We start from the raw sequence: 12,864 nt of genomic DNA, 5'->3' as shown, positions 1-12,864 counted from the left end.
AACAAAACAACAAAATACTGGCTTTTAGAAAAGAAGTGGTTCCTTCCCACTGAAGTGTGAATGTCTTAATATGTTATATGATGGCTTAATATGATACTACTTCCAGGGTAATGGGATCAAGTCATCAAACAAAGGCAAACAGAGAAACTATAATGTTGAAATTTCAGACACTGACCAGCAGATGAGAAAGGTATTTGGGAGCAGCAGAGAGATCACCCTTGCATTCTGAATCATATGCTGTGTTCCTCAGCCTATTCTGTTCTGAATAGAGATAAGGATTAAAAGTGGGCACTAGGTGCTTTGAGAATCCCCTTACTACCTAATTTATACCATTTCCCTTTGATCTCCCGTCTACTCTAGGTGTCACCTCTGCTCGCTCAGTTCCTCCTTCCTACCCACCACCGCAGGACCCGTTAAACCAGGGCCAGTACCTGGTCCCTGATGGCATCGCTCAGTCGCAGGTCTTTGAGTTCACCGAACCCAAGCGCAGCCAGTCACCATTCTGGCAAAACTTCAGCAGGTTAACCCCCTTCAAAAAATAATACCAACAGGGAGGCAGATAATTTTAAAATAAAGTAAATAAAATTATATTTATAGATGGACCTTTTTTCGGAGAAGCACTGTTGAAATTTATATATATATATATATATATACACACACACACACACACACACACACACACACACACACACACACACACACACATACACACACACGCATACACAGACGCACACAGGACCTTGAGTGTACACACACACACACACATACACACACACACACACACACACACACACACGCAGAAGGACCAAAAATGTTTTCTGTTGTTTTGGGGAAGTAAAATCTGTAGTTGGTAGGAAGAAGTACCAATGAATTCCAAACACATGATCCCTTCTTAAAATGTTTTCCATTCTTACCCTGTCCCCCTCCCCTTTACTTTCAGAAAATGACATTTCTATTTGTTCCTTTTCTTGTTGAGGTAATCTTTTTGCTCTCCTGTGAGTGATTCATTGACTTGTCATTATTAACATAGATGTGTTTGTATTGTTTTTTAGTTACCTGATGATACTGATGCTGATGACTTTTGAATTTAATTTGATGTGGTGGAGTTTGGGAGTTTTGAATTTCTTTTTTTCCTTTTCCTTTTCACTGGGTAAAGGGAGGATCCCCTTCCTCCACTCCCTCAACTGATCATCTGCGAATTATTTCTGCAGCCCTGCAGTTGCCCCAAATAGCCTTTTCCCTGCATCTTCTGTCCTCAGTCATGCCAGTCTGGACATGCTCTGTTGTGCCCTGTGACATAAGTGCTCAATATTTCTATTGCTTTCACTGTGTTTTAGGTGTTGTAGAGGGATCGAAACTAAACAGAAGCAAGGGAATGTCAGAGTAATGATGCTGGAGAAGACTTCTGTTCAGGGAGCATTCTGCATTTGGGCTATTTCTTCTGCTAGCACTGGGGATTCCCATGTTGCAGCACTGCTGGGTCATGCCAGTTTTGTATCTGGGGTTTTTGGGTCAGTTTTTCTCTTCTTCATGCCACTTTGGTTATGGTGTTTCTTCTAGGCTTGTCCCTCCCCTAAACTAAAAAATCTGAACTAGAAGTAAAGAGGCTGAGACTCTGCCTCCTGGAGGAGGGATTCAACTGCCTCCAGTACCAAGCAGGTTTAGAGTAGGACTCCCCACTGCAATCGGGGACCTGGTTGTACCTGCTCCCCATTGGCAGATTGTTTAGGCAGCATTGCTGGAATCTGTGAGAGGTCAAGACAGAGCCCACCTCACCAAGATCATCAACTGTATTCAAATTATTGACCTGGACAGAATCAAAGGCTGATAGTAACCTCTTATAAGAAAGAACAAAGATGGGCATGAAAGAGACAACCTCAGCCCAAGATATGTACTTACAGTTCCTAACTTATGTGAAACTTCCCCCATTGTTAGCCGATTGCATGGATAATCTTCCATGGCTCCTTCCTTCCCCTCTTCCTGTCTTCCTTCTTTCTCCTGCTCTCCCCTGCACAGGAGGGTTGCTGGTATGGGCATAGTTAAAGCACTTCTAGCACTCAAAGACTGCCCTGTTTCCAACATTCTCCCATCCCACAACATTTGAAGTAAGCAAGCGAGGAGCCTAGGGGACTTTTCCCTGTGGAGAAAGGATCTGAGGCAGAGATGCTACCCTCAGGCTCATTTTTGGTAGGCTTTACACTTAGGAAAAACTAACTTTCCACACAAAGAGACAGACTCCCTATGAGTACTCCCTATTCCTCCTCTCCACATAGCCCCTCAGATAGATAGACCTTGAACAGCAAGGAGAATGGAGTACAAAGGAGTAAGAATGGGCCCTACTATGGAGAGCCATTCTAGTGAGGAATCTGGAGATTTTGAGTCTATCCTGGACCCTGTGGGAGAAGACTTAATCATGAAAGGACTCATGGCTGCATGGGACACAGCATAGCTGGCTTGATTGCTGCTCTTACGCCTCCTGACCCAGACCAGGCCCTGCCCAGCCTGGGAATTTTTCTTCTATGGGAATCAAATTACAAGCTGTTTAAGCTCCCATTCCACCACACCCAAATGAGACTTGAGGAGTTAGCCAAGGATAAGTGTGAGCTGGGCAGAAGGCCAGGGCTCGGGACTGGCCACAACTGCTCAGCACCTGACCCAGCTACTTAAGCCCACTTGACAAGGAGCCTGGTACCCAGTGCCTAAGCTAAAGTGGCTTCCCTGGCAAACAGAATGTCTGGCTGTGTAGGCCTCCCTTGAGTGTACATTATTTTCCTACTTTCAATTCCTTCTCACTAGGCTTGGCCTTGACTTGTTTCTCCAGGGCCTGGGGGCACACCAAGTGGGGATGCATGGACAGGTCCCTGGACCTACAACTTCTCTTGGCCAAGCTCACTCACACTCCCACTTCCTGCTCCCCTGGGGCTGTGCCCAGAGCTCCAGAATCAGGGATTATCACCTCTTTCCACCCACCTCTCATCCACCCAACCCACTGGCCTCATCAGATGCCAATAATTTATGAAAACAACAAGAAATCTGTTCACCATTGCTTGGAATATTCCCCCAGTCTATGGCAGAAAAGCAGACCGGTGGCCAACAGCCCCAAGGGGAACCCCATTACCTGGGCTTAGGATCCAAGCCTATTCTGTGTTCCCATAGCGATGCTATCCACAAGAACTCTGTAAATCTCTGTTTCTGCATGGCCCAGAGATCCCCTTTCCTCAACTCAATGAGACCTGGATTTGCTCAAAAAGGCTTTGCTAATATATTCTATGGGCCCTCTTGTGGGATGGTCCTAACCCAGAAATCCACCTCCTCTTTCTCTCTCTCCCTCTTGTCCCTTCTATGTGTATATCTCTAAAGGATTTATAAGGACAGCAACAAGAGAGTTCTAACAATTCTAGTGTGAAGCCAAATAGTGATTTTTAGTGTTTTGGGGATGGGGTGGGCTGGGGTGGATGGATGGGCAACAGTGATTTTGATTACCCCTGCTGCTCTGCACTTGCCAGTTTATTATTTCATTTCTTCTATCTGACTGTTTGACCCTGTCAAACAAGTGTCAAAGTTGTGTGTTTAAAAAAAAATGTTTAACAAAAATATGATGTTGTAATGACACAAAGCCTTATGAAAATATTTATGGAGTTCAATAAAAGAAGTAAAAAGACACCTCCAGGCATAGCTCTCATGCCATTTTGTGTGTGTGTTTGTGTGTGTGTTTTACCAATTGTGAAATAAAGGGAATTTGCCTGGCAGGGACAGCTTACACCAGCCTAGTCTTGGCCTGCAAGCCCTGCTGTTCTATTGCCAGGCTTTCCATGGTCTGTCTGTGGCCTTCCATGTCTTTTCTGGAAGAGTGGGCCACAAGAATCAAGTTTGATCCTGTAACCAGGGGTGCTTCAAATGTCTTCATGGGTGGGACTATCCTTCATGTCACTTGGCTCTTTCACAAGACTTGAAGGCCCATTCCTGACCTTGCTCCTTTTCCTTGCAGCTGTAAGTCCAGCACCTGCCCTGTGTACTCTCACATGAGCTTAAAAGCTGCTTTTGGGACCTAACCAGAATCCATATCACTTAGGAATCCCCCACCTCCAGTTCTTTCCTAATGCTTCCAGTCCTGTCTCCTCAGAGGTAGACATATTCTTTATCCATCCCCCAAAGTGGATGGAGTGACCTTACTGTTTCTTTCATCATGGTGTCTCCTGCACATACATGCTCCTTGCTGCCCACAAGGCTCCCATGTGGTATCTTATGCTGCCCATTAGAGACACAATAGTTTGTATGTTCTGATACTACTTAACCTGCCTTTCTCCAGAAGAAATAAACACTGACCTTAATAAAATACTTATTCTTCACCCATCTCCCAACCCCCTTCAAATTGATCTCAGAGTTGCCTTCTATCAGAGAGTTCCTGGGTGCAGCATGGGTTGAGGGGGGTTGGAAGCAAGAATATGGAATAGGTTGATACTAGCACATGAATGTATCACTCTCTATAATCTCCTTGAGAGCCCTGTATCTTAAGTTTTCTAACCTAGGCTTCCAACAGGTGACTACAGCCATAGGTCCTTTTGTCTCTAGTACCAAGAGCAAGGGGGAGGAGGCCTAAGGTCTCTGCTGTGGGCTTTGGCTTACTTCAGTGTTTCAGTCACAGAGACCACCACTCTGCTGCTTGACCCACTTAACTTTTAGACCTTTTGGGATTTCCTTATTTATGATGACCTTCTTACCCCTGGCTCCCAGAGACTTCTGTCCTGAATAGGATACGGGACTGGTGAGGTAAATCTTGCTTGCCCAGGCCTTTACCTACCAGGCCCAAGATAACAAAATGAGACCTCAGCATTCCACCAAGTCCAACCACCTGCAGGGCAACGGTTCAGCCTGACCATAGGTAGATTAGACCATCTGGGTTTGCAACACAGTTAGAGGGGGTGTTGGGAGGTAAAATTCATGTTCCCTGGAAGCACTCTATTCTGATTCCATCTCTCCCATTTCTCTCTTGAACTGTGACTTCCTTCTCCAGTAGGCCATGAGTGTCACATGGACACTGTTTTCTCATATAGTTGGGGAAGAGGAAGAAAGGAATGGTACATGGCCATAGAGTGTTCCTGTGTTCTTCAGAAGCCTCTATTACTTCTGTTTAGCTCACCAGTACATCATTTAAGGCAGATTGTTTAGGCAGGTTTATGTCCATCTCCACAACAGCCATGCTGCCAACCAGCTGAATTAGATTCAACTTGCATATCCTGAATATGTAATCTGGGCCAGGTACACAAGAAATACCAAGATGACTAAAATAAAATATCTACAGTCACTCAGAATTTAGTGAGAACATATAAGCATGGACCATAACAAGGATGGATGTGGGCCTGGAAGCACTCAAAAAATGGAGTGGTTAATTGTGATTGAGGAAGATCTTTGCAATCAGGATAAGTTTAGTTGTGCTGCAGTAACAGATTTTTCCCCAAATCTTAATGGCTTTAACATACAAGAACTTATTTCTTGCTCATACAAATCCTGCTGTGAGTCCAGGTGACTCTCTGGGGCAGCTATCACCTATGTGATAGTACACAATCTGGGCTGCTTCTGCCTTACTACAACTCCATCTCAAGACATATTTCCATAATCATCACAGCTGGAAAGAGAGCCCTAGATTGTTTCTCACTTACAGGTAAATTCTCTAGCCAGAACTGATCACATGGCTTCATCCAACTTCAAGGGAACAGAAAACTAAAAGTCCTATGAACTCAGAAGGGCAGGAGAACTAGATATGGATGAACATTAGAAATCTCTACCAAAGAAGGAAATGTTTGAACTAAGTCTCAGAAGACAGGGAAATTTCTACCATGTTAACGTTTGAGCAACTGTGAAGTTAAGGGAAACAGTTCACACAAGACAACCCTCCCTTCTGACACCAACTGAAAGTCCAGGAGTCCCAAATAACACCCTTAGCTTTGATAATCCACCAGAAAGGCTCACAGAGCAGAGTATAAGAAAGTACCAAACAGGGAGCTTCAGTTTTCCTATCCCTGTGGAGTCAGGACAATGTTACTTTTCAGCATAAATATGTGACAATATTCATGGAGTATTGCCAACCAGGAAAGCACAACCAAGCTTCTAAAGATTTTGTTGGGGCTCCATCACTGCCCCTCTGGCTGATCCCCATCTCCAGTCTTCTCAGAAGATGAGCTGATACCAGGTAACTCAGAGCCCCCACCCTAAATCACATTGTTGATGTGGCCCAAAACCCCATCCTAAATAACATTGTTAGACTATCAGTTGACCCAAGGCCCCCAGGCAAACAAAAATACTCCTATCAGACATGACATTTCAAGGGCTAAGAGATTACTTCCCAGAAGCTGAGGGCAAAGGTCAGACCTGTCTTTGGGCTAGGATAAAGTTTTTACTACACACATGTGGAAAAGGCACGGGGCAGGGACTGGGAAGAGGAATCGAGGGTATGCCAAAGTGGAGGGAATAGCACAACTAAAATCCTGGTAGATAAGGTCAGAGTCTCTGTATATGACTTTGTATTCATTTGTTTATTTTTTAATTTATTTATTTATTTTGCGGTACGTGGGCCTCTCACGGTTGTGGCCTCTCCCGTTGCGGAGCACAGGCTCCGGACGAGCAGGCTCAGCCGCCATGGCTCACGGGCCCAGCCGCTCCGCGGCATGTGGGATCTTCGCGGACCAGGGCACGAACCCATGTCCCCTGCATCGGCAGGCGGACTCTCAACCACTGCGCCACCAGGGAAGCCCCATTTGTTTATTAATCCAACAAATATTTACTTGCATGCTTGAGGTGAACAAATTAGATAGTATTCCTATCTGCATGGTGCTTATGGAGTGGTAAATCATAAGTACAAATTCCTTTGTAAGTGTGTATTCCTGGGGAGAGAGATGGGAACTTCCAAGCTCTGGTAGCAAACCAACCACAAGTATAGCTTCAACGAGACACCTCCTAGCTGTCCAGCTTCCTGGTCACCAGATTCCATACCCTCTGTCTCCTGTTCAGCCTTAGCTAAGGCAGTCCACATTTATTTCCAGCCCCATACCTATAGGTATATGTACTGTCCCCATTTCATAGGTTAAACAACATGATCAACTGAAAATCCTTTTTATTATTAATAAATACTAGCTAGCACTTATGGAGCACTTGCTAATATGCTAAGCTTTGTGATAGGTTCTCACCATAATCCTAAGGGGTAGGTATAAATATTTTCCCTATTTTACTGATCAGGGTCACAGCACATGAGCTGGGCTTAAAACTCAGACTTGCCCCACCTGAGGTTCTTACAACACTGTGTCATCCATTACTGCAGCAACATGGCAATAGACCAAACACTCAAGAACTGTTGAATATATATGAGAACTGAGGATAATATTGATAAGGATGCAAGCTAACATGTTGTAGCAGATGCTGTTGCTGTTCCATCTATCTCCCTTACCATTTCCTTAACACACCAACCTAACTTTCAATATCCAGAACCTGTGTCTTTGTTGGAAGGCGTCCCTCAGGCTGATAGAACCCACTTTGTCCAGAATATAGCAGGCCAGAAGTACCTGGGAATTACTGTCTCCCCTGCCCTGGGAATAGCCCTTAACCAATGACTGATGGGGGAAGGGTATAAATGTCCTGGTTCCCTTGCTCCTCAGGGATGATAATTGAAAATTTTATTTGACACTTTTCCCCAGAGTTTCCCCAGGGATTAAGCTTCAGTTGCCCACTGTAGCAGCTGGTTTAATAACACACCCCATATTTCCTGCTTTCACCTCCCTGCATCACTTCCCTAATCCCCTTGTATCAGGGGATATGCTTCTTGGGGAGATTCAGCTAATACACATGAATTAGTGCTCACTGTGTATCATGTGAAGTGCTACCATTCTCACTGAAGCATTGGTGATTTTATGATTTCGGAATTGTGTCTGGCTGTATAAAACAGGAACCCTCAAAACATCCCCTTCTTGGATCAGACTCAATAAGAGGCAAATATCTAGGGGAAAAAAGAAATGGTGGCATTTCAGGCAGGACTTGAGAGAGTGACATAGCACCAGGAAGTTTTTCTTGGTACCCCAGAAATCCCATTAGGGAAATGGTGGTTTTGGAAGAGCAATGCAGTAAAATTATTTTCAAATTGCAGGTCAAGAAATCAGTTTAGTTGAACATGACCAGCATTTTAAAAAATGAAATAATAGAATGGAATAGAATAGAATAGAATAGAATAGAATAGAATAGAATAGAATAGAAAATAGAATAGAATATTGTAGATAGAAAATGTATGTAGTGTTTTGAATTTGAAAGGTATGTATACTGGGATGCAATATTAAAGGTATTAAATATTAAAGGTAGCTTGTCAATATTAAAGGTAGGTTGTCACAAAGAATGTTCCAGAAACACTGGTATGGAGCCAGACTGCCTGGGTTCAAATCATAGCTCTACTGTTAATTGGCTGTGTGACCTTGGGTAGTTACTTAACTACTCCATGCCTTAGTTTCCCTATCTGTAAAATAGGGATTCTAATAGTACTTATATATTACTGAAAATTGTTGATTGCCTTTCTAGTATCCATTTATCCTTTCTTACTTGCAACTCAAACCCCAATTTTGAGGCAACAATGTGCTCAGTTAAATATTTTTCCAGCCTCTCCTGCAGCAAAAGGTAACCATGTGACCAACACCTAACTAAGGAAATGTTAGCGAAAGTCTGCTCATAGGGGGCTGGTTTCTGATAAATCTTTTGTCTCCTGATAAAGGGATGAAATAGAGCTGGCACCAACACCTCTTTTCTTTTCCCTATTTTGAATGCAGATGTGATACCTTGAGATAGGGTGGCCATCTGTGACCATGAAGTAACAAGCATGAGGCTAAAGATCTATACATACTAAGGATGGTAGCAAAAAAAGATAAGAGACTGGGTCCCTGATGACATTAGTAAATTACAGAAATATTCAGCAACCACCTACCTCTGGATTATTATGTGAAGAAAAGAAACGCCAATTGAATTAGATTACACTTAGATAAGTTTGATTTCACTTGAGGCCAAAAGCATGTCTGTTGCTCATAGGAATTTGTTATGATGATAAAATAAGTTAATACATGTAAAGCAACTACAACAGTAGTAGCTCAGTAAAATGAAGGCTGTTATTATTATTATTATTATTACACTAAATCACTGTGAGGTTCAGAGAAGGGAAAGAGTGAAGGAGGTTTTCCAGGATCATAGTTTCCTTTTCTCTAAACTGAAGGAGGGGGGTGACTCAAATTCTGCTAAATCCCTGTCCAGCTCCCTTTTCCCTGAAAGGAGAGGCAGAATGGTCTAGAGGAATCTTGAAAGTTTCACTCTGTTCTTTCTGGGTTCAGCATGTCCTCTGTGCTCACTGAGACCAGAAGCCCAACATAGCTGAGACAGGGAGTCTTTACTGGCCTCTTCTGCTGTCCTCAGTTCTGAGGACTAAAAGGAGCCCAACACAGCAAGTACTCACCTGAATTTTATACCTGCCCAGAGAGAGATTGAGGTCATTCCGTTTACCTGGTAGGGTGTACTTGTCTATAAAATGGAAACCTCTCATTGTTTTATAGGTAACCAGACACTCCCCTTCCCCCAGAGGAAACCCCTAATAGAAAGAGCTCATTCTTGTAACCCTTAGAAGTTCCTTCTTCATCTTGCTTGCTCCTATCCCTTCCCCTACCCACATACGTAGAGACACAGGTCCAGAAACCCTGTATCATAGCAATATTTAAAAACCTGGGATAAGTCAGTTCTTCTCTCACTCCAGACCTGGGTACTCCATCTGGGACAGGGTACATGGTCAGAGTAAAGGACACAAGATCATCCATGAGGAATACAGAAGAAAATATTAAAACTTCTCTATTATTTAAAAAATCAGAAGGAACTTAATCTGTCCCAATAATTAAAATGGACTGTCAGTAGCACATGCTTATAATAAATACACCTATATTGGGAAGTTGTGCTCAGAAATGTTTTACTGATGGGGTACAGCATCAAAAAAGTTTGGAAATGCTTGTCCATATTTCATTAATATTTACTGAGCACTTACCATATACACAAGCCCTATTCTAAGTGCATTACATGTATTAAATCAATTTAATCCTCACAGTAGCCCTATAAGAAAAATACCATTATTTAACTATTTTGCATATGAGGTAACTGAGGCACATATTGGTTAAGTAAATTGTCCAAAGTCATACAAGTAGTGAGTGACAGAGTTTGGACTCAAGCCCAAGCCATCTGGCTGTAGGGTTTGCACTTTTAACCACTTGGTTAAACTAAAAAGATTAGTCAGTGAAAGCCAAATTCCAAACCTCTGCTATAAAACAAATATGCTAATCTGAAATCATCATTTTTTTTCAGAGCAAGAATTTTTATTTCTGTCTGGCCATGTCCTCCTCCAAAAACTCTGGAGCCAAACTGCCTGAGTTCGAATCCCAGCTCCATCATCCACTTCCTAGCTGTGGGATCATAAACAGATGGCATCCCCTCTCTGAGCCTCATTTTCCTCACCTGTCATATGGGAATAAGAGTAGTTAGTAATTACTTTGCACAAGTGTTATAAGGAGTAAATCAGTTTACAGCTAACATGGAAAATACCACAATGCCTAAGACATAGTAAACACTCAAATTGTTAAAAGTGGGGCCTTACAGTTTCTCAAAAAGTTTGACATGCAGTTACCATATCAACATCAATTCCATTCCTAGCGATATACCCAAAAGAAATGAAAACTTGTCTACACAAAACCTTGTACATAAATGTTCATAGAAGCTTTATTCATAATTGCCAAAGGTGGAAATAACCAAATGTCCATCAAGTGATGGATAGATAAAATGTGTTATATCTCTATAACAGAATATTATTCAACCATAAAAAGAAATGAAATACTGATATGATACTGATACTACAATGGATGAAACATTATGCTATGTGAAAGAAGCCAAACTCAAAAGGCTTTTTTATGGTTCCATTTATATGAAATATCAAAAATAAGCAAATCCATAGAGACAGAAAGTGAATTACTGGTTGCCAAGGGCTGGGAAGTAGATGGGAGTGACTGCTAATGGATTTCCTTTGGGGTAATAAAAATTATCTAAAATTGATTGTGTTAGTGATTACATAATTCTGTGAATATACTAAAAGCACTGAATTGTATACTTTTTAAAGTTTGAAATTTATGTTATGTGAATTATATCACAATAAAGCTGTTACAGATAAAAAGAAGGTGGCCTTAATGCAACACTTTCCTCCTCCTATGCTATTGAAGAATTCCACAACACAGCTCTCCAAATTTGCCTCAAGGAGAAACCCTTGTTCCACTGCCCCCAACCCCATGCCTATATGAAAGAATTTTCTCAAATAAATGACAGTGACCTTCCTCTTTCCTCTGCCTGGCTTCCAGCCTTCTCTCCATCAACCCTCTGTTGTCTTCCTTGCCAGCAGGCATCAGAAAACAAATTGATGGATCCATGCATTATCCTTTGTATATACATTTGGTCTTTTCTAATTAAATCAATTTAAAAAATGATTATGGCATTTTATAGTGTCCTTTTAAGGTAAAGAATATTGGGCAGATTTCTGTCAAAAAATATGGCAGTTATATATCATGAATTTTTTCCTATTATAGTTACTTCATCTCATTTCCTACCAAAACTCCACAAGAAAAAAACAAAAACAAAAATTGCTAAGTTTTTCAGTGTGGGAATAGCATTCACGTTGCAAAGTCCGTTTACTGGTTCATGTGATCTATGCATTCACCTCAGAGGCTCTGATTGTTCACACAAAGCAAACTCAAATATCTGGAAAAGTGGATCCATTGTGAAAATTCATCACGGCCTTCTCTGAGTGGTTTTAGGTTAGCTGATCAGGAGAAGTCCTGCTCTGATGAAGTTATTCAAATCTTCATGTTGTCACTATGGGAAAAACAGCTCCCTCAAAATGTTTTGTTTTGTGAAGAGAACAGATGCCTTGAACATGATATTCACTTCCTTTGGAAGAATACCACATTTTGATAAGTGAAGGTATTGTTTTTCTGAAGAACTTACTGCTGTCATATTAATTAAAAGTGATTCAACCAGTGCATAGAGAGATTTTAGTGTCATGGTTAATTTACAAAACAGTGAACACAACAGATTGAGTGCTGAGTTAGTAACCTGTGAACTTTGGGTTTCTTTAATATGCTTTTTACTTGTTTGGAAGCAAAAGATGGACTTTTAAGAATAATGAAGAATATAAATCTGCTGATTGAATGTAAAATAGAGGATTGTCATCCACAAAGTCCCACATCATGTCTATATTTTTTAGGCTGATACATTTTTATCAGGTATGTCTAGTATTTGAGTTGAATCCATTTGGCAAATGGGGTCTTTCCACTATTTCTCTTAGAGTCACAGATCCTCTATTCCTGGAGGTAGAGGCTTTGGCTGGCCTCAGTCACTGGGGAGGATGTCAGCCCGTCAAGTGGGAATCCAGGAGCTAATGGTAATATATTTACATACAGGTGAGCTGGGATATTTTAATATTCAGTTTAGCAAAATGATTAAGTTTGTGACTCTGGGCTCACAGAGACCTGGGTTCTAACTCTGGCTGTGCGAGTTGCTACCTGAGTAGGCTACTTAACCTCATGGTACCTTAGTTTCATCAAAATGGAGATAATAATCTTAGCCACCTTCCAGGATAACTAAGAGGAAGTAATTAGAAAATTCATCTCAAGTTCCTAGCACAGTACCTGGCATATAAGAAAGGTAAAGAAGAGAAACTGTTGTTATAATTACTGTTATTGCTATTGATACTACTACTTACTGAGGAAACCAAGGCATAGGAATTTGTCTACACTTGGATCAGAGTGTCCAAGGAGAATC

General features: G+C 41.7%; 1 protein-coding gene across 7 annotated transcripts in view; it reads left to right on the top strand.

The window, feature by feature from the left end:
• ARHGEF9 (Cdc42 guanine nucleotide exchange factor 9) overlaps positions 1 to 11,179 on the top strand; it is a 228,522-nt gene extending 217,343 nt beyond the window's left edge. For 5 of the 7 annotated variants that reach the window (XM_033414768.2, XM_033414772.2, XM_033414771.2 and 2 more), the window contains exon 10: positions 361 to 3,663. In XM_033414768.2, the coding sequence (XP_033270659.1) occupies positions 361 to 542 (182 nt within the window). In that variant the 3' untranslated portion in view covers positions 543 to 3,663. Of the gene's footprint in view, positions 1 to 360; positions 3,664 to 10,365 lie in introns of those variants that run through there. The other 2 variants (XR_007474746.1, XM_049704605.1) reach the window with 2 other exon arrangements.
• The last annotated feature ends 1,685 nt before the right edge of the window (positions 11,180 to 12,864 follow it).

Source organism: Orcinus orca, chromosome X, assembly GCF_937001465.1.
Source record: "Orcinus orca chromosome X, mOrcOrc1.1, whole genome shotgun sequence".
NCBI classification, from domain to species: Eukaryota; Metazoa; Chordata; class Mammalia; order Artiodactyla; family Delphinidae; genus Orcinus; species Orcinus orca.
Note: the sequence above shows the minus strand (reverse complement) of the source record. Positions and strands in the feature narration are given on the sequence as shown.